At 37.9% G+C, this 21,252-nt stretch overlaps 1 protein-coding gene across 1 annotated transcript in view; it reads left to right on the top strand.

The window, feature by feature from the left end:
- Positions 1 to 868: 868 nt before the first annotated feature.
- PWP1 (PWP1 homolog, endonuclein) overlaps positions 869 to 21,252 on the top strand; it is a 34,273-nt gene continuing 13,889 nt past the window's right edge. The window contains exons 1-10 of the mRNA XM_072400386.1: positions 869 to 1,025; positions 2,279 to 2,337; positions 2,604 to 2,794; positions 5,704 to 5,789; positions 7,392 to 7,488; positions 8,786 to 8,896; positions 13,851 to 13,981; positions 14,715 to 14,788; positions 17,806 to 17,902; positions 19,610 to 19,671. Of these exons, the coding sequence (XP_072256487.1) occupies positions 960 to 1,025; positions 2,279 to 2,337; positions 2,604 to 2,794; positions 5,704 to 5,789; positions 7,392 to 7,488; positions 8,786 to 8,896; positions 13,851 to 13,981; positions 14,715 to 14,788; positions 17,806 to 17,902; positions 19,610 to 19,671 (974 nt within the window). The 5' untranslated portion in view covers positions 869 to 959. The remainder of the gene's footprint in view (positions 1,026 to 2,278; positions 2,338 to 2,603; positions 2,795 to 5,703; positions 5,790 to 7,391; positions 7,489 to 8,785; positions 8,897 to 13,850; positions 13,982 to 14,714; positions 14,789 to 17,805; positions 17,903 to 19,609; positions 19,672 to 21,252) is intronic.

The following is a 21,252-nucleotide window of genomic DNA, read 5'->3' as shown; positions in this document are numbered from 1 at the left end:
TGACATCCTTTAGATGCTTCAGATGTTTTGAATTAAAGGCTGGTGAACACTGGTCATAAAAAAGGACAGCAATTTATATTTATATGACCCGCTATCTAAAGACCTATGCTTCTGGGATGTGGAATGCTGAGCACCCCCACAGCTCTTTGTGGTTTCTTCCATTTTCCCATAGGTCACTGTCAGACCAATGGAAGGAACCACTGAGGTCAGCAGGTGGGAAGAAATCCAACACACCCAGAGGTGGGCTGGATGTTAGGATCTTTCAGCATTAGAAATTGGCTATGGTGGCATGGGTAGAGATAGATATTTTATTTATATAGTTTGCAGTTTGCAGAAGAAATCTTTTGCTAAACACAGCTGAGGTTATGGGTGATCTTAGAGGGGTGAGCTTTTTCTGCTGCCTCTTGTAAGTCCTTTATGACCAAGACAAAGGATTTTATACAGTAACTTACACCACGCTGCCTAATAATTTGATGAGACAAACATCTGTCCCATTGAATTTATTAAAATATTGTACTTGTTCTGACTTACATACAAATTCAACTTAAGAACAAACCTACAGTCCCTATCTCATATGTAACCCGAGGACTACCTGTATATATAAATGTAACCAACACCATTCTGAATTTCCCAATGCAGTCACACTTTTCTAATATACAAATGGTGTTTCTTTTATTAGTCACTGCAACCAAATTCACATGTGCCCCATGGCAAGCTAAACATGATAACTGACTGCAGCCCTGCATTGGAGTTGTTAGGTGCCAGCTTGCCATCACAGAACAGGCTGGGCCTCTCTGACTAGACTGCAGCACCTCACACAGCTCTTTCGCAACCTAGCAGCGCAGCGCCCGCCCTCTCTGGTCATGTGACCGGAAGCAGCATCACACGGGAACCCACGTGTGCCCACACAGAGCTGCCATTGCTGTGTAGAAAGGTGTGATCGCTGCTTGCTGTACACCATGAGCTGTCAGATCACCTGTGTGTCCTGGGTACAGCGAGGGATCGCTAAAGAGGAGCCCGAAAAGGTGGGATCTTAATAAATGGCTCATTTCTATTCTCCAGCTGGGATTTGTTGCGACAGTGTCTCTGTTGAAGTTCTGGATCTCATGGATCTTTGTAATACCGAGGGATAGTTATTAAGTTATCTTAAAGTCTCTGTGTATATACATACACATATTCCAGATAGCTGCAGTGTTGTTTCTTATATCTATCAACGGTTAAGTTTGATCTGCCTATAGTTTGCATTCCTCAGTTCCTTTCTTTCCCTCTGCAAAATGCTAACATGTTTTACTGGTGGAATTGGCTATAAAGGTGCTGTGCATAGCTTCCCTAAAACGTTACAGCACTTTCAGTACTTCTCAGCAGTGGACTGCCTGTTGGGAGGAGTTTGACAAATGTAAATATGATCCACTTTGATGGGTAGGTGTCAGTCTGGAGGATTGCATTTTTGTTTTTGCATGTGGACTATGCTTGATAATGCACACATAATAAGATGCTAAGCCTCCTGAAACATTTAAAATCCATTAAATGAAGGGGGCCAGTAAAGCTCTGTCTAAATGTCACCGGAGATTAACATTAGGGATTGTCTTGGAATTAATAAAGTTGTCCCCTGATCTCATTTTGTCATCAGCCTTGCTGTATCACTAGCCATTGTGATTTTGTATTGGGGAGGACACAGTGGGTTGGCACATCTCCACTCCAGCCTCCCCTTCTTTTCTATTTCTTCATCCAGCAAATCAGTGCTGTATCAACAGTGATCATTAGTTTCATCAACAACAAACAATTGCTTCCACCAACAGTTGTATGTGTATAGGGCTTGCCATAGAGGATGTACTGCTGATCTTTGTGTTAAAGGGCTGCTGAAAAATCTCCTACATTCAGATTCACATCAGATTACGTTTAGTAAAAAAGTACTAATATAGTACAGTATAAAGTACATATACTACAAACTGTTTTATCATTATATAGATATATATATATATCAGCAGTGGATGGCTCATCTATGTAATAGGTGTTGAAACAGCCACGTGTTGATGTTTTCATTGGAAGTTTGTGGGCCAGGGTGACAAAACAGGACCACTAATGGTAATCAAGAACAGATTGTTGTCACCCTGTAACAAGAAGTGCCTTACTGGCAGAGTTGGCAGATATTATTTCTACAAAAGATGTAGATTTAGCAATCTGTATGAGCTTAAATTTTTAATGGTAATGTGTGACTGTGTTTGGTACGGTTGATGTCTATGATGTCATTGTAACTTCCTCCACTGTTTTTCTGTAGGTTCAACTGACCAAAGAGGAGCTGAATAAACTTATAACTGAAGCTAAAGAACAGTTGGAGTAAGTAACTCGAAATAAGATGAGATGGTTATCCATTAAAGTAAACCTGTGCTGGAGGCATGTTTGACTGTTGTAGACTGACCGCTTCTCACTACAGTTGGCTGCCAGGATACAAAAACATTTGATCAGAATTCTTTTGCTGAATAAAATGAAGACCAAACTTGTAACAGATTATCAGTTATATACATATGTAAATACAATATGGGTGACATACAATATCTTGTAATGCACAAAAGTCCTGATGCATATTTATTTATTTTTTGTAGAGAAGAACTTGAGGACAATGAAGATGAAGCTGATGAGGAAGCAGAAGATGGGATGGAGCAAGTGGAGAAACCAGAAGAAGAGGAAGAGTCCCCCCAACCAAATGAGGATCAGGAGGAAAACATATCCAATCTAAAAGAGGATGAGCTTGCAGAATATGACTTGGACAATTATGACGAGGAAGGAAAAACTGGTAAAGGACTTTGTTAAATTGTTCGATATTGGATCAATTAACTTCATGTTAAAAACAGCTAGAGAGTTCAGGGGGCTTGTTTTAGAGTATATGATTCCCACCAGGAAATATTTGAGGGAATATCAGATTCCTTGTCATTATAAACTTTAAGAATAGTTTTATAATAAAAACCTTGTCTCCTTTAATTTGCCCTTTGCTCTGCGTTAGTCAAAATATCCCCAGTTTTTTTGCGGTTTAGCTCTGCTGTCCTCACAATCCCCTGACAAAGCCAGGATGCTCTCGCTTAGTGATTCAGTTGTACTTCTTGGCCAAACACAGAATTCTATATTATATTGTATTCTGTCAATAGCCTTGGCCAAAATGGGAAGGGGTTTACAAACGATGGGGGTGCATCACAGACCAAAAACCTTCACTGGGTGTCATTGTAAGAGTGCTGGCAGTATGGCAGAGGTGTTCTGTTTGCTGGTACTAAATAAGTATGTTTCTACTAAATTACAGCAATGGCAGCATTGAAGGTGGTGACTTTTCATTGTTAAACTATTCTAAGTATTTTAGTTGGCTTTTAGGTGTTTTTAAAGGTGTTCTAATGCGTGTTTAGGTTATAAATAGATACATTTCCATAGACATGGTACATTGTACTTTAATGAGCAGGAAACAGGGCTTTATTACCTTATGAGTTACCGGCCTATAAATAGACCCATGCCATTGCTTTTGGTAACACGTCTTCGAGTACCTGTGTATATAGACTGTTGCAAGTTCTTTTGCCTGGGTACAGTGACATCTTACCTATATTTCATTGGCAGAGTTTTAAGAATATATAGTTCAAGCCAAGTAAAAGGAGGCCTAAAAATGTGAAGTCAATTTACATGCAATTTTCACATTTATGTAAAAATTTCTATCGAGCTGTGATGGCAGTGGAAGTACTATTAGAAAGAATGGCAGGACTTGCTTTAAAACACAATTCTGATGGCGGCTTCTTCTTTTTATGCCTTTAGGTTCTACTTTAGGATTTCCTGGCTTTGTACATATATTTACATTAGTACAGATTATTTAATCAAGTACGTTTAATCTACATCTCCATATGAATCAGCTGGTTTAGGGACAAGACCTTCTCCAATACTTTGTATAGGGTCTTACATGGTGCATTAGGAATGCATAAAGACCTGCCTCATATTTGGGTTTTTCATTGGTAAATATTTCTAGAAGATGGAAAAGTTGTGTCCTGAGGACGATAGACATATATGCACTGATGATTTGCTCCTCCCATGTACACTTACAGGTCCTAGTAAAATTTGGTTGTTTCCTGCTTTTTTTATTTTTTATTTCTGGGCTCCCAACTGACTTTCTTGATGAGCTACATAGGGCAATATATTAATATTCAAAATTTGCTCCATTCAAATTGGATTTCCCAGCAGTTCTTTCCTATTGCTTACAATGCAGTGGGGACTGTGACTAGTTCACACATATAGCTTTGCTTAAAGTTACACTTTAACTGTTCTAAAGATGAGTCTTATTTTTATTTAAATTTTTTATGATTTATACGTAAACCATGCTTAATTTATTTTAATGTATTTGTTTTGCAAAATCCATTCTTCATGTTGTACAACTGACAATTTACTTTGAACCTCCTTCCGAATCAATGAAAGTAAGACAAGACAACAGATTTGTAGGCGCGAGGTCACTGCAGCAGTAATTACGACTTAATCAATTTACATTTGCCACATCAGCTGGTCAGATGAGACAATTCTGTTCCGGATTGATTAGAAAGAATTGATTAGGACATGATACATGGACCGGAGAAGAACTGCAAAATGCTGAAATCTATTTTTATAAGACTAGATAGGGAGGTTTTAGAACTAAATAGGAACTCTAAATGCATTTAGCTTCTAAGCTGACCTCTCAATATGAATTTGATGCAGCTTCAGAAAGGGAACATGATTTTTGTGAAAAGATGCTTGTGGACTACAAAGCCCTTCAACAGTGAAATAATTATTAAAGTTCAACTTCTTTTTTTTTGGTTTTTTTTTATTATAAATTAAAAACCCTGTAAAATTAAAATAATAAAAACCACTATTCCCACAACACTCACTCAGATCCCCACAGATTCACTGCTCTGCAGTCCTTGGCTGCTTGCTTTTGGAACAAATGATGTCCAGCATTATTCAGCCTACTTTTTGTAATTCCAGGGCATCAATGACTTACCAAAAAAGCAAATATTGCAACTATTTTAATCAATGTGGTATTAGCTTTTTAAAGTAAGCCTGCATGGAAAATCCAGTTCAAAGAACAATACAATGCAAACACTTTGCAGAACTGTGTGATGCCAACCCTGGAACTCTATAGGGAAGATGTATTTTAAAATAAACATATTTTTAATCACGTTCTCCATAAGGTACACTATAATAGGCCTTCTTATGGTAGCTGCTTACTTGATCCTAGTCCCTGATTCACTGCCTCCTTCTTGGTTTAGATCCCATCGGATACAAATCCTGTGGTCCTGTGTATGGAAACAAAAAGACATTAAACTAGTATGCTTTATGTTCTTTTTAAGGCAGTTGTGTGGGTTGTATATTTGTGTTTGTGCAGTGCAACATAATTAGATCCATTGTGTTCAGTAATCAGCTCTCCATAACAAGCCATTTCCCCTGCAATACAAGTCTAAGAGAATATTTGTGCTAAGGGGTGCAGATGTTACTCCTCCAGCATAAAACACCGAAGTGGGAGAAATAGTAAGAGAGAAAATGTACTTTAAGTTACCTCCAAGCAAAAATGGTTAAAAATCAATACACGTGGGACTAGAGAACTGTAGAAAGATGTTATTTAAATCAGGCTTGAAAGAATTACTGTTGTATCTTGCCAAATCAAATATCAATATAAATAAACATTTATTACATTTTATTTCTTACCAGATGTTGTTAATCTTGGAGACAGTCTAGCTGGGCTTGCAGTATACAGCTGCAATGAAGATGATGCATATGTCACCCTTAAAGATACAGTAAGTATAAATGTGTTCTTTTGGCCTTATATAATTTAATTAAAATGGTTGGAGGGATTTCTTAGGGTGACTGAGCCACTGATGTCCTGTAAGTGGAACTGCAAGTTTGTAGCTTACTTGGTGGCACCAAATGCTTTTTTAGTGCTTCTTATGACATTGCCACCCTTCGTCTGCAGTCCTGACATGTTACTGAATGGCCAGAAATAGTCAAAATAGTTTTTATAGCATTTTTTTCCTTGGAAATATATTCACAGTCACAATGGTGGAGAACAAGTCAATGCAATATAGTATAAGGAGAAAGTATAATGCATTTTCCAGGGGCACATGTCATGAAAATATATATATATATATATATATATTTGGTATTGTATGAAATTAGAGATTCTTGGATTGAAAAATAAAAAAGCAGTGTGGATTAGTGAGAACAATCTCTGAGCTTCCCAATAGGTTCATGTGATGGCAGCCTCTGCAGTAAGCTCATTGACTTCATTGAGTCTGGGACTCCTAGACTTGAATTGTGACAAGGATCAGTAACCATTGTCCAGCAATGTAAAGCTAGGTACACACATGCAATAATTGTCGTTAGAAAACAATTATTTTGAATGATCTTATTGTGCACAATTCTGTACATGCTGTAACGATATGTTCAAATATAATCCACGAATGTACACACGCTAGATACGATCGTTTTAACGATGCAGGAAGTGACATGTAAAGGACAAAGTGTACTGCAGAACCATCCACGATCACTGAACCGACTGTACACACAATAGATAGTGAACGATCGTCGCCCAAACAGATCAGCTGGGACGGTCGTTCGTTTCCAGGGACAATCCTTGTTCATCGGTGTCGTTGTGCACTTTTTTTTGTTAACGATTATCGAACAAATGGCCGTTTCCAACGATAGTAATTGCACGTGTGTATGCAGCTTAAAGCAGTGTATGTAATTAAAGAGGTAATTAGGGAGTTTTGTTTTACAAACAATACATAAAACATTAGGAACATAATTGTCCTTCAGAAGTTAGATTTACATGAAGATCATCTTGTTTACATGTGTATCACTTTTGCTTGCTACTCCCTAACAATGAACTTTTGTTCTATGTTCCCTTGATCTGTTATTCTAATATGTTAAAGCCTTTTTTTATTTGCCCCATTAGTGCCATAAATTACCTGTAGTTCTCACAAGTATGAAAATTACTGTGCACTCACTGCAGATTAAACCTTATCAGCCCTGGCCAATTCCTCTGTGGGCTACAGGTCATCTCCACAAATGTAATGAATCGGTCGAGGATATTTTACTTTTAGCACTTTTACTATCTTAGTGTGATCACACCACTCTCTCATTGTTACAGTACAGTGAATGAATGTTGTCACAATAAAACAAGAAGGTGTATGCATTACCAGGCAAAAAAAACTGGTAAACTGAAATATAATAAACATTTATTCTTGTTTTTGATATGCTTTAATATACTTTCCCTTTTTTGTGGGAAAGTATGTTCTTTTTGTAAAGTTTCCTTTTTTTGCAGTAGAATGTTTATGTAATGCTGTGATTTGTGTGAATTGTTCTCTGTTGCACTACAGCTGCTTCTCATTTTTTTGTAGGAGCAATATGAAATAGAAGACTTTACTATTAAACCCACTGACAACCTCCTGGTCTGTGGTCGAGCAGAGAAAGACCATTGTAGTCTTGAAATTCATGGTAAGCACAATTCAGCCGCTGCTGAGAAATGGATCATCTTGTGAGCAAGAGAATAATTTTTCAGGATGCTGCAATCAACCTCTAAAAATATGTTTCATAAATCTGTGTAATTTCTACACATTTCCTTTTTGTTGTATCCCTTTAAAAATGTATAGAAAATGCCAGTTTTGTCAGAAATTCCATATGTATTTAACTTCATGTTGACAATACATTTTTTTTCCTGTAATAACATCCCAACTAGTTTTGCTTTCAATCCTCCAGTCCTCTGTATCTTTCTCTACATGCATAAATTGATTTTGTTCCCAGCAAAACAATGTTGTTGTCTTGACCCCCAAGAGTTATGTGAAGGTAAATGGCTCTTGGGAGATGTAGTTCTCGAAGGGTGGGGGGCATACCTACATCATTAGCTGCCCCGTCAAAAATATTATACATCATCTAGTGACTTCCCACGGAGTGTTAAAAGTTGTTTCTCCCTACTTAAAATAAAAAAGTGGACTAGGAATTGCTAAAGGCCAGGAGAAAGCACTATGAAGGAAAAATTGAGTAATGCCTGGTTGTACACTTTAAATTACATGGTACTATGCATTTAATATTACCCACTTGTGTTAAAAAGAATGTCAATATATAACAGGAACCAAAGTATACTTTCCCAAACTGAGACAGCTTTAAGTGAAATAGGAATATTATTATTCAAAGTCTATATATATTCCAGAGTTTACAGTATTAAACGTTTGCATGCATTCAGTTCACTTATATAATCTGAACATGTTAAAGGGTTCTGTAAAAAAAAAAAAAAAAAAAAAAAAAAAAAAAAAAATTTAAACTGGCCATGCACACTCCTCCTGGATCTGTTGAGATCTGCAATTCATGATGTGGGAAACTCAGGAGGTAGAAGGAAGAGGCTGAAATGTTACATTTGCCTAAACAAAGAGGGAACATGTACATGTAAGAACAACCAAAAAACTTCCTTAAAGTTACAAATACTAAGTTTTCTTGCAGTTAACAGTAGCATTGTCACCTTGCCCTGTGCGCTCCTTTAGTTGGCTTCTAACTGCCCATTAGGTCTGCCCATTCCGTCTAAAGTCTTGATAAGAAGCCCAGTACCCAACTACAGGGGTACACATGGCAGGGAGACATACTGCTGCCAATTGCCAGGCATTGGTTTAGTGTTGTCAGCCTAAAACAAGTAGGTGCAGCAGGTAAAAAACTTTGAAACAGTGAAATTGTTTTGCCAAGCTGACCATTGCTTGTAAAGACAATATATTTTATTAATATTTTCTTTTTTTTTTCCCCACAGTGTACAACCAGGAAGAGGACTCATTCTATGTTCACCATGACATTTTGTTACCAGCTTATCCTCTGTGCACAGAGTGGTTGAACTTTGACCCAAGCCCAGAAGAAACTATAGGTAACTTCTATATATTAAGCTTGCTTTGAAGGTGAGCTAAGCTTAACTGAATGCTTCCGTTGACTTACTGTTAAATAGATACTAAAATGATCTTCCATTTGGACTGTTAAATAATTGTTGACAAAAAAACTTAGTGAGCTAATAACTTCCCATGCTCTATGTCTGTGCTGCACTCCCACCAGAAGGCATTGTTCCCATGTCTCTCTGTGGATTACAGAATACCTCCTCTTCTTTTTTTTATTTATTTATTTATTTATTTTTGGAGTAGGGCAAAAAGGGAAATGTTCTGTAGTCCTGTTCCAGAATAACAGTGCTGCTTCTCTATACATAGATTGTAGTAAGAGAGCAGTGTCATCCTAGAGCAGGGTGAAAAAAAACCCTAAACACTAATGCATCCACCATATCTTAGTACTGGTAAGATGAAATACCGGTATGTATAATTCCTGTTTCTTTGGTTTACCCTTAAAATCATCAGATCCGAAAGGCCATGCAAACACAGGTACCACACATGTACTAGCTATTTAATACACAGTAAACAAGCTTGGCCCAACAAATTTATAGATGGGAATATGATGATTAAATTATTATCTTGTATGTTTTGGGCACTACTGAGCCCTAAGGTCAGAATGTATCTGAAGGCCATTGCTTTGGTGAGAGTTGGAGGTGGAATTCTCGGGTGATATTATCCATATAGCTATAATAATCATATAATATGTTTTAGCTTCAAAGTGTGCCCCATAGTAAAATATTACTTTTTCTCATCCTGTTATCCCCTAAACATATATATTACAGCAAATGTATATAATTACAGAATTTTATTACATACTTAAGCCACTTTTTTCACCAAAATTCAAATTCAGATGGATTTCATACAGAGAAAAAATAAAACTAATGGGGCAATTGATTCAGTGCTGGAATGCAAATTCTGCTCAAGTTCTGAAAGGGTTAAATTTCTAAGCCCATCTGACACCTGTAGCCCCCTCCCTCTCCATCTGGTCTGCTCACTTCCATTGTTTTATGCATATATCACAGTTAGACTTTAAAGAGACCGTGTAGATTCCAGTTACATTGGTGGAAACCATGCAATCTAAATCGTCCCCTTTTTTTCTACACTTTAATAATGATCTTTTTACACTGTTGCTAGCAGTCAGCAAACATTTAAATGCTCAGCAGTGCTTATTGGACTTGTTAACTGCTTGGTGGTAGGATAATAAGCCCCTGCAGAAGGAAGGTAATGGATGGAGTCAGGGCTTGTTATTTGCTGTAAAAGTTTATTTTTCCCTCCCGGCCTCCATGATTACATTAAATCACAGTTGGCCCAATCTTGGTGTTGGCTGATCTGGGCTTTATTTTATTGATCAGACTCACAATACAGTTATAATGTCCTTAGGACTGGCTCACTTGGGGGTGATTCATACTGCTACTTTATAACTCCATCACATTATAGCAACCATCGTAGGTGTTTACTTAACATTTAATGAAATTCTCACAGACCTAACATGTCCATGGTAATGTAGCTGGACAGAGAGAATCATGGGAATCGGCAGCATGGAGGGGTGACCTCATTCAAGGTTTGCTAGCCTCCTTTTATTAGTTAACTTTTGTACATACAAGGCTGAAGGTTACCATTGCTAACTTATAGATTGCTAGTTGTCGTTCTTAGTCATCCAGTGTCTTCTAACCTGGAATAAATGAGTACTGAGTTCTGATTTGCCCAGGGTCAGTGGCTGGGTACTGAGGTCAGCATGGCAGTGGGTAAGTCGTATTTTCAGAAGGACATCAGCAGTGATGGCCTTCATATTTATCCCAACAAAGGTTGCACTGCAAAAAACGAAATACAATAAACAAACATTACCAAAATTATCTGACCAAATTTATTAACCAGAAACTAAAAGGTAGAATCGATGCACAGCTACAGTAATTCACAGGTTCACAATGAGTTTAATAGGTAAAGGTAATACCTATAATCGCACTATTTACCATGATTGGTTTAAAGTGAAAATGTTGCATTACTAGGCACAAGTACAATTTAAATTACTATAATTGTACAGACTTACTTTTAAAAGCTCTTTAAATACTTCCTAATTAAGGCAGGTAAAAAGCTTGGCCTTTTCCTCTTTATTATAAAACTAAAAGTGTTTATTTTTCTTTTTAATAGAAGGCAGAAGCAGATCTCTGTTGCATTTTGTTATAGTGGTGTCACCCGCAAGGTTTGTTTATAAGCAAGCGGTTGTGATAGATGGCGGGAGCACTGATACAGCTTTTTTAAGAATACTTGTGCCATAGAAAGTGCTCCATGGGATTAATGAATACTTTTCATTTGCATTGAAAAACCACTCCAGGAATGGATATGAGGCAGCCGACATGTCTGAATAGGCGAGAGTTCTGTTGTATACAAATGATTGCTTGGAATATTCCCTTAGCTCATGAGTCACTTTCAAATTCTAAAGGAGTTGCACTTCTGAGCCATACTGGGCCGTGTTCAATGCTGATTGTTGTTTTTGGACAAGTTCTCTTTTAGCCAAACTATAATCTTGTTGAGTACAGCAACTGCTTGGCAAGCATCTGTCATGATACTGGTGATAGTTTAAAGTTAATTTAAAAAGTATTACAAAAATTGGAGTAATTGTATTGGTTTATATCAGGGGTCGGCAAACTTTTTTGACTACTAGGCCATTTTAGGAGGTCAAGAAGGCACATTAGGCTGGACTCTCTCTTGAGTCCCGCACTGATGGCTCTGCCCCCCAACAGGAACGCCCCTGAAGGGAAATGTCTCTCCTTAGCAATGCATACGGAGGAGAGGGAATGTCCCCTTACCCCGGCGGCAAAAGTGTTAACGCTGGCAGCGGTAAATAGGGAAGGGAGGCATAACAAGGGGGCTCAAGAGCCACAGTTGCCGACCCCTGCCGGCCGGGATTAGGCCAGATCGACCAGGGGGGCATTAGGCTTCCTTTCATCCTGGTTTACATGAATGAAAGGAAGCTTTGTCTTATAGGAGAAGATGTAAAAATGGCATAGAAATATTCAGTTGTTCTGAACACTTTAGCACATCCAATAGCTAATGAGCGAATGATAAAGTGTATTGGTTTATTAACCACCATGTTGTTTAAGCTGCATGTGAGTTGGGGGAAAAAGTGCTGGGTAAGCCAATGATGTGACAAGTTAAGGGTGGTTTGTGTATCTTGTCAGCTTGAGTACTTAAAGGCAGTTATGCCACTGCTGAACTCCTACAAACCCTTATAGAAGAATGTTGTTTTACACAGGGACGCTTTGGGGGGGTATCTTTGACACGCTAGCACTACTATTTTCAGGATTAGGACCGAAGGTCCATTTCCTATGTATGTTAATTGTTTATTGCCAGTCTTAAGGTGCGCACACACTTCCAATTTTTATCGTTCAAAATGAACGAACGATGAACGATCGATTGGGCAAAAATCGTTCGTAAAAAAAGTAACCAACGACGCCGACGAACGAGGAAAGTCGTTGGAAACGAACGACCGGACCGGCGGATCGGATTGGACGACGATCGTTGACCATCGTTCGTGTGTACGATCGTTCGTTGATCGTCCATGGTCTGAGCATGCGTAATGAACGAACGTTCGTTCACTTCCTGTCGTGCACATAGTTCCTCTATCGCTCAAACGATCGTATCTATTGTGTGTACAATATCTACGAACGATCGTGTCGTTATCTGTATGTGCAGGATCGGTGCTATACGATCGTTCGTAGATATCGTGCAGGATCGTTCGTCGTTCGTTTTCCAACGATAATAATTGGAAGTGTGTACGTAGCTTTAGATTTATCATTTTGCTGTGGACTATCTGCTTTAGGTTTGTCTAATATGTAAAAAAAAGGTGGCTCTTTGAGGTGGGACGCATCACTCCTGAATTCTTGTACTTTGCCAGCATCTTTAAAGTCTCCTCAAATGTAGGACCCAGAAAATTCTACTTTCTTTTGCACTTTAAAATCTATACAGTCTGGCATCTTATATATTTGAGATCTCCTGAATTTGGAACACCAGTATTTTTTCCCATTTCAATACACTAACAATTGTAAACTTTACATCAGCCCATCCACCTTTAGTTCATCCGCCAATACTATAAAATACTGTGGCATTCATCAACAATGTTCTTACAATACATACTTATGTTGCATACCCCGAGGAAGCCCTTGTGCCGAAACGTGACGTGACAAGATATCAACTATGTTTGTTAATGCTTAAAGACAAGCAACTCTTTTAGATTACAACGTGTATGTTCAGTTTAGCAATGCCAATCCCATGACAATACAATGGGAGAGGGCTTGATATATAAATGTTCTTGATATATTGACACAAATGTTGTTAATATCCTTTTCGGAAACTCTTTAAAATAAACACTTTAAAATAGCCTGAAAGCCCTTTTCCTTTTTATTTGCTACTTTTCATAACCTTATTTAAAAAGGACGGCTATGAAATGTTGAGTTACAACATGTAGAAAGTGGGAAACCTATTTTCTTTCAACATGTATGTATGTATGTCTATCATTTCATATAGATCAGTACAATCTTATTTTATAATCAGAGCACCTAGGTATCCCCAAACCCCAGGTGTCTTATTCTGATACTGACTTATTCTGATAACAAACACTTTCATGGATGATGCTTAGACCACCCCACATCTTTTGTCGGCCACCAAATATGATTAGCAGTTTCATCAATGAGATAGCTACCACCATTGTGCTCAGTATTGGAATAATGCATTGCATAGGCTTTGAGTATACCCATGCGCAATTAAGTTGTCTTAGAAGAGACTGCTAGTTAGACTTGCACTAAGGTTTTCCCAAATGTTTAACAATAAATTCTCTTCATTTTGGGTACAGTAAAGCTTATATTGTGTATGCAGATGTCAGTTGTCTTCTGTGTTCTACCTAAACCTTTTCATTATTTGTGTTCATCCTGACTTAAATTTTACCAGGAAACTACGTTGCAATTGGTAACATGACCCCTGTCATTGACGTGTGGGACCTTGATCTGGTTGACTGCTTGGAGCCTGTGTTCTCCCTAGGAAGCAAACAAATTAAAAAGAAGAAAAAGAAAGGGAAGAAGGTAATATTTAAAGTATATGTTTCTTTTTCCAAATATAACCCATCATGGGCCAGTTATATCCTGCGGTTAATGGAAAGGGATTGCCATGTCACCAATAAATGCCAATGTGGTTACTGTAGTTGATGAGAAACAGATTGGAGGGAAGTGTCAGTCCATGCAGAAGCATTTTGTTATTTATGTGTTGCTGAATTTACTGGATGGGGGAATTATAGGACCGTCCACTGCTGCACGGGGAAATGGTCTTTAGTGAGCAATCTGGGCTCATCAGAAAATTCTGATATTTGGGGGATTTTAATTTGTTCAGACCTGCACGCAAAATGCATTGCTTTCTTTTTATTATACTGCCCTAGTTTAATACTTGTATATGGCATTCTATAATAAAGCAGAAAATAATGTACAGTTTGTAGTGTTTTTTCATTATTCTTACTGCTCTAAAGTGATGAACGATAACATTTGTTGGTAATAGGCTTTGCACAACTTCATTCCATTTAGCACTTCTATATTGAGAACTGATATGGAGCTTTACAGTCAGCAGGGAGCAAAACATTTACTGATTAAGGTTCCATAGGTAGGGGGTATGTGATATCTTTTTCTTCCACACAGAGAGAAAGGGTCTTGGTGTGTCTCAGAGACAGAAATATATATAACAAACACCAAAGGTTTAACATATCTGCATGGACGTCTTTAGCAAGTACTGTGATGTCCTATACTTTGATTGTGATTGTATTTACAGGGAGCTTCATCAGAGGAGACGCAGGAAGGTCATTCAGATGCAGTTCTAGACCTGTCATGGAACAGGCAAATCAGGTAATTCTCTGCTGAGTGTGTCACAGCTCACTTGGGCTTTTTTGTAAGAATGTAATTCACTATTGCAGGCAACTTAATGACCATATGAAGCACCAGGCCTCGGCTGCTAATATGCATCAGATGGGGAACTAAAATAAGTCATGTGCAGCCATGTCATCTTAGAATGTGCTAAGCGCCACCCCATTCCCATTATATGTTCGATCTCCCATGCTATAGGTAGGTTATGGTAAATATGTCCCTTAAACTTTGGTTAAGTGGGGACAATTTGAGTCTTTATTGCTTTCCTGAAAATTTTTACACCCACACATACACTGAAATGGGAAGGGGGGGTGGGTACTGTGGTATTTCAGCTGTAAGCATTGTGTGTCACAAAATTACTTCTCCATACAGTTGTTGTGTGATACACCATATCTGCGCCCTTTGCTCCCTGGTGGATTTCTTCTAAGTATGTATGTTTTTATAGATCAAGGTGTAGGTAAGCGCAAGGAAAAGCTGGGTTCTTGCTTTTCTTCTGATAAAATGAACATTTCCAAGTATGGACTTCCCATAGATTCACAAAAACACCTAAAGAAGAACGTTTGTAAAAAAAAAAATAAAAAAAAATTATATATATATATATATATATATATATATATATATATATATATATATATATATATATATATATAAAATAACATTCCCGGCAAAGATGAACTTTTCCTGCAATACTCCTATTAAATTGAGAGGCATCCCCCCACTAAGTCCATTTTTCTGCTAAGACGTCCTATGTCAAGCAAGAACAGGAAGTATGTTGGGACTGCAAAACCCCCTCCACATCTCATTAGCCTTATGGGAAGGTGTTTTCTAGTTTACAGAAGTCATATAGGCAGGGTTGATGGGGTTGTGTTAGATATCACTACATAGTACATGTGACATTAATTAATTTCCAGAAAGATCAACAGGTTTGCTTAGCACTTAGCAATCAGACATGATAAAACTCTTATCAGTTGAAAATATACCAAAATAAAAGCAGACATCAATTAAGTTTATAGTGTAATCATTGGTATGAAAATGCGAGACTGGATATTCACTTTATAGGCTGGGTTCTGGTTTAGCCACAGGTAAAGGTCACAGGTATTTGCTCATAAGTAGTTGCATCAATCATAACCCATTAATCATTTAGTAGCTTTTACTTCCAGTGCATTTATATTCCTGCACACTGAAAGCATTTATTTAATTCTGACTGATGGCTTGTCTGCTTCTGCATTTTGCAATCCATTAAGAAACATTTTATGCAATTTGCTTGATGAAAAGCACATTTTACCTCCATAGCCGACAGGGAAAAAAAAATCTGTGCTTAATACTGTCTCTTTTGTTCCAGAAAATGTTTATTATAATTATTGTGTTTTGTTGGTATGCACTAAAGTATTTGATCTCAAATCTGTTTTTCTTTATATGATCACTGACATAGTAATGTACATATCTGGCATTTAAACACCATAACAGCTTATGCAACTACTAGGAGCCAGTATGACGGGGATATAGGGCACAACTAGAACACATGGTTCTGATTCCTGTATAGTGCAGCTGCATTCGGGTAACAGTAATTGTGAAATGGGATATTACTAGGTGAGCACAGACTATAATGGATCTTTATGCTTTCTTTGTGCATTAATATAAAGCACTTGCAGGTTTCTTTATAGTGCAGTGGCAGGCAGACTGTTTTTTTAGCAAGCTCTTTTGTTGCCCAGAAGAATTTCAGACTGACCGTCTGCTCATCCGTTTTCATTAGCTCTGTTTCAGCCCTGTGACAGGCAAATTGCCTTGTTTCTAAATTGTTATCCACATCTGCTGAAATTATTTTGATCAGCTGTTTACAGAGGACATGTCAGCTCTCCAAAAAAGCAACTCTATTGACAAGTCATGTGGTGCGGCATGGTTAGCTCAGTGGTTAGCACTCTGGCCTTTGCAGGACTAGGTCCCAGGTTTTAATCTCAGCCAGGACTCTATCTGCATGGAGTTTGCATGTTCTCCCCGTGTTTGCATGGGTTCCCTCCCAATTCCAAAGACATGCAGTTAGGCTAATTGGCTTCCCCCCAACAATCAACCTTAGACTGTGTTAATGACATATGCTTATGGTAGGGACATTAGGTTGTGAGCCCTTTAGATGGTGACATGACTATGGACTTGCGTACATGCATAATATGTCTGCGTTATATAAATACAAGTTAATATTAATAATAAAGTCCTGCAGTAGAAGAGAGATTATACTCATCCTTTAGACGGCCTGTGTTACTTAGCTTTACCTAGCTACCTACCTAGCTTTTGTTTAATCCCTGTAGTCTCTCTGAGACTTCATCATTTATCACTTCTTTACCTGGATTAGCCTCTTTTTAACCCCCTGCATGGTAGAGTAATGTTTGCAACAAAAACCGGTGTCATATACTGTGTGAAAAAATACTGACACAGGGCATCTTGAGATGTAACGAGCATTTCACTGTCCAATTACCGAATGAGAGGCAACCAAGCTGTAATGTTTAAAGTGTAACTCCACTTTTTATGAGACAAAAAAACCCTCTCTGTGATCAATGTATATTGCAAAGATTTACCAAACTTTGTTGCAGATTCCTCTTTTTTCTGTTCTAAATGCTAAATTATTAGTTTGTTCTTTACTAAGATTCCTGAATGGGAGGGTCTGGTTTGTTATAACCACCTGCAGCACTTTTAGTGTTCTTATGAGAAAAGTGTCTTATGTGTCACTTAAGCAATGAACCTCTTAAGGAGTATCCTACCAAATCTAAAAATTCTATTGCAGGGAATTCCTAAGATCTTAGACTTTTATATTTTTACAGCTGCTATATACTTCTGAAGTCCCAAAAGTCCTTTGTTTGTTTTTTTTGTTTGTTTTTGTTTTGTAGTCTTCATCCATTATAATGGTGGTGGTGGGGAGGGGGTTAATAAAGATTATACACTGGTTGCCAAGTAGGCTACATGCACCACTGTATCCCATGTATTATTGATTTTTTCTTTTCATCCAGAAATGTTCTGGCTAGTGCCTCTGCAGATAACACAGTTCTTCTTTGGGATATGTCTTTGGGTAAACCAGCTGCCAGCCTTACAATGCACACAGACAAGGTATGGATGATTGACTGTTTATCGTGACCTTTTACTGTTTACACCATTTAATTACAAATCTTCCCAAAATATACATATTTATTATATTTAATGCATAGTATTTTCCTAGAAAAGCCTCACTTGTGTAAGCATCAAAAAGCACTGAGACTGCTGCTGGGCACTACCATCTTTATTATGGGGCAGCAGGCCCAGCAGTCTGAGTTGCCCTTCACTTTTCCCCCATTAGCTACTTGAAGGGTATTTAGGGAGCTGAGGGGAAGAGTGGATAAGCTGGGCCAGCACAGAGTTATTTGACATATAGGAAATGAAAGGGCTATGATATGCAAGAATGCCAGGTACTCTGTTAAGGAATTGGCTATTCTGAAACAATCAAAAAAATGTGTGAGCATGTTTTCATTGCCATTAAAGACAAATAATTTAACATGCAGGTGTTCATTATGAACAATGCTGAGTTATAAAAAACATTTCAAACATCCACATGAGGAGAGGAGAATACAGTAAGTGATGTGAAATTAAATTAGACTTGCAATTATCTGTGGCCGGTGTTCAGGTCTGGGAAATACAAACAGTTGTATTAAAATGTATACAAATAAGCCAAGACCTTCTGGATACAGTGGGGAAGAATCAGAACCTTATGTTTTTACTCTTTTTTTTTTTTTGTGTACCTGCTAGAATGTATCTACCTCTGTTTGCCCTATTGATCATTGTTGCCAAGCTAAAAAGTCATTAAAAATCAATTTGATTTTGTTTTAATGTTGAATGTAAAACTTTGAAAGCCGGCACCTGTTTTGGGGACATCTATCTATTTGGGCAATTACCTTTACTTGTAGAGATTCATTACACTTCATGTTGTGTTTCTGGGACAGGAAATTAGGAGAAATCCACAAACAAGACACATATTGCAAAATAAAAAAATGTCCCTTTGCTCTTTCCCCACCTCCCCACTCAATTTCTCTAGGCATTTGAACATCCCAATGAACAGTGGTTGTGTCGGGACAGCCATTTGTCATGTATGATCATTTTAATAACTGTTGTATGACATCTTGAATTTTAGATACGTTCTGACCCTATCCAGTACTGGAGTTTACTGCATGGTTGGTTATGATTTACTGGGGCGGTGACCTATCAGCAGACATGGTCACTTTGCTCCAATTGCTCAGAGAACTGTATCTCTTTATTACCTGCCTGTAGTTCAGCATTACCTCTTAAGCATCTGACAAAAACCTGAAACTTGGGTTTGGGTGAGCTGACCCTTAGAGATATCCATTATGCCCATAGGGAAATGCTGGTAGCCATGTTCTTCATTCTACAGTTAAAAGAAAACTCTGGAAACACAAGAGAGAGATAAAGTGGGTGCATTAGCATTATGTCTGTGCTCCTGTGCTCCAGAAATCTTTATGCCAACATTTATTATATGATATGCTTGGACACCTCTACCTTTCTCTGTGTTTTTTTTATATCTAGCTGTTTGTATTAGAAATTTCCATACATTTTGTAGAGCTCCCAATGGATTCTGACCAGCTGCAGAGTAGAAATGACTACAGTGTGCTAGAACTCTATTTCTCAATATAGAGATCTCTGAGGGTATAGCTGTAATTCACATCTTTATACTCCCCTCTGTGCAGGTTCTGAGTATAGTAGAATTCTGCTTTAATTATAGACGAAAACCGTATTCTGCCACCTGTCTAATGAATTTTTATCTTGTAGGTACAAACATTAAAGTTCCATCCCTTCGAGGCACAGACACTTCTTTCGGGGTCATTTGACAAGTAAGTGCAAGTGATATGTAAAGACATCTGTCCTTAAAATGCAGACATATACGTTGTACGGCATCCATGTCTTGTTTAAAATCGTACAAAATGTGCAAAGAAGGTGTTGATATATCTACCTTTAATTGTATCCAAATCCTATTTGTGATGTTTAGTGACATTTTTTTCCCCATTAATTCTTTTTTGTTTTTGTTGTTTTATCTGGTGCTGCCTGATCTCCTGCAGCTTCTTTGGGATTACTTACCATCTACATGCACTCTAGCAAATGCTGCATGACGTTTCTCAGGATGGGTTTCCTGATGATGAAAACAGTAACCATTCCTTTATAGTACATGTAAAATGGCCACTTGTGGTCTCCAGGGACAATTTAAGAGTACAACTGAGTGATCGGGACAGACATTTTTTTGCCCTTTAAGTGTATGTATAGCCATACTGTGCACCCTTTAAAACCCTGTGAAATCGTTGTATCAACAGTTTGTGTTTAGCCGTCTCTGTAATTTCCACTTGCGTATTAATTTCATCTTTTGAATAGCATCCATTTTTCAATGATAACCAAAGGCAAAATCGCCATTGATACAACAAAAGGTTCCAGATAATGCCCGTGCCATCTGTTATATACACTGGATGGACCTTGAATGCAATTTTCAGGATGTGACTTTCCTGTCACTAAGCGCGCTGACGGCATAAACCGCGGCTCGCCTGGGACCTCGTCTACCTCGGCAGCAGATGGGCCCTGGCTGCTGTTGTTAGAACATTTATCTAACACTCTTGGTAGAATGTGGATTTTATTTCTCGATGAGCAATGTAATAAATCAGGCTGTTCTCTGTCCCCTGTCACACGGTGTGCAGAGGCATCGGATCTGAAATGCGTAGTGTACACTCTCTAGTCTGTTATCTTTTCCTTCTTGTTGTTAAGGATCCCGCTCGTCTCAGATTGTGTCTCTGTGGAATTTCCATTCTAAAGAGTGTTTTATTTTTGTTTTTTTAGTCCGTGTTTTTTTTTCCATTCTTCAAAGGAAAGCTATGCAGTATTTTTGCTATATTGTCACATCTAATTTTAGTTTTAAATCCCTGCTGTTCAATATTTTCTTTTTGTTATTTTATAAATGGATTGAATCTTTCTATTCAGATAGTTGCAGTTAGACATCTTACTAAAGACCTGCTGTGATAAGGTTACTGGATAAGACCGTGACCCCAATTTATTAAGTAGTCTAGCATATTTACTTCCAAAGAGAAAAACCTTGGCACTGTGCTGTAAGGTTGTGCTTACTTAATCATCCAGTCATGCGCAAGAAAAAATCCAATTTTGTGAATATGTTCTAATCAGTACAGATACAGAACAGATGTACATGTAGTGGAAGTCAATTGTACAGTGCACTTTTGTAGACAGAAGTCTGTTCTGTTTTATCCCCGAAAATAGTTGTACCATCCCACTTGTCAGGATAGAGGGGAAAAATTGATGGGACAAAAATACTACTATACTGTTAAAGAAAACCTCTGCTAGAAAGTTCATAGGGCTATACTTTGTTGCTGTCCTCTATTTTTTGTACTTGTATTGTGAGATAGATTGTAGTAGAGGTT

The sequence above is a fragment of the Pyxicephalus adspersus genome, chromosome 2 (genome assembly GCF_032062135.1).
Source record: "Pyxicephalus adspersus chromosome 2, UCB_Pads_2.0, whole genome shotgun sequence".
Taxonomy (NCBI): Eukaryota; Metazoa; Chordata; class Amphibia; order Anura; family Pyxicephalidae; genus Pyxicephalus; species Pyxicephalus adspersus.
Note: the sequence above shows the minus strand (reverse complement) of the source record. Positions and strands in the feature narration are given on the sequence as shown.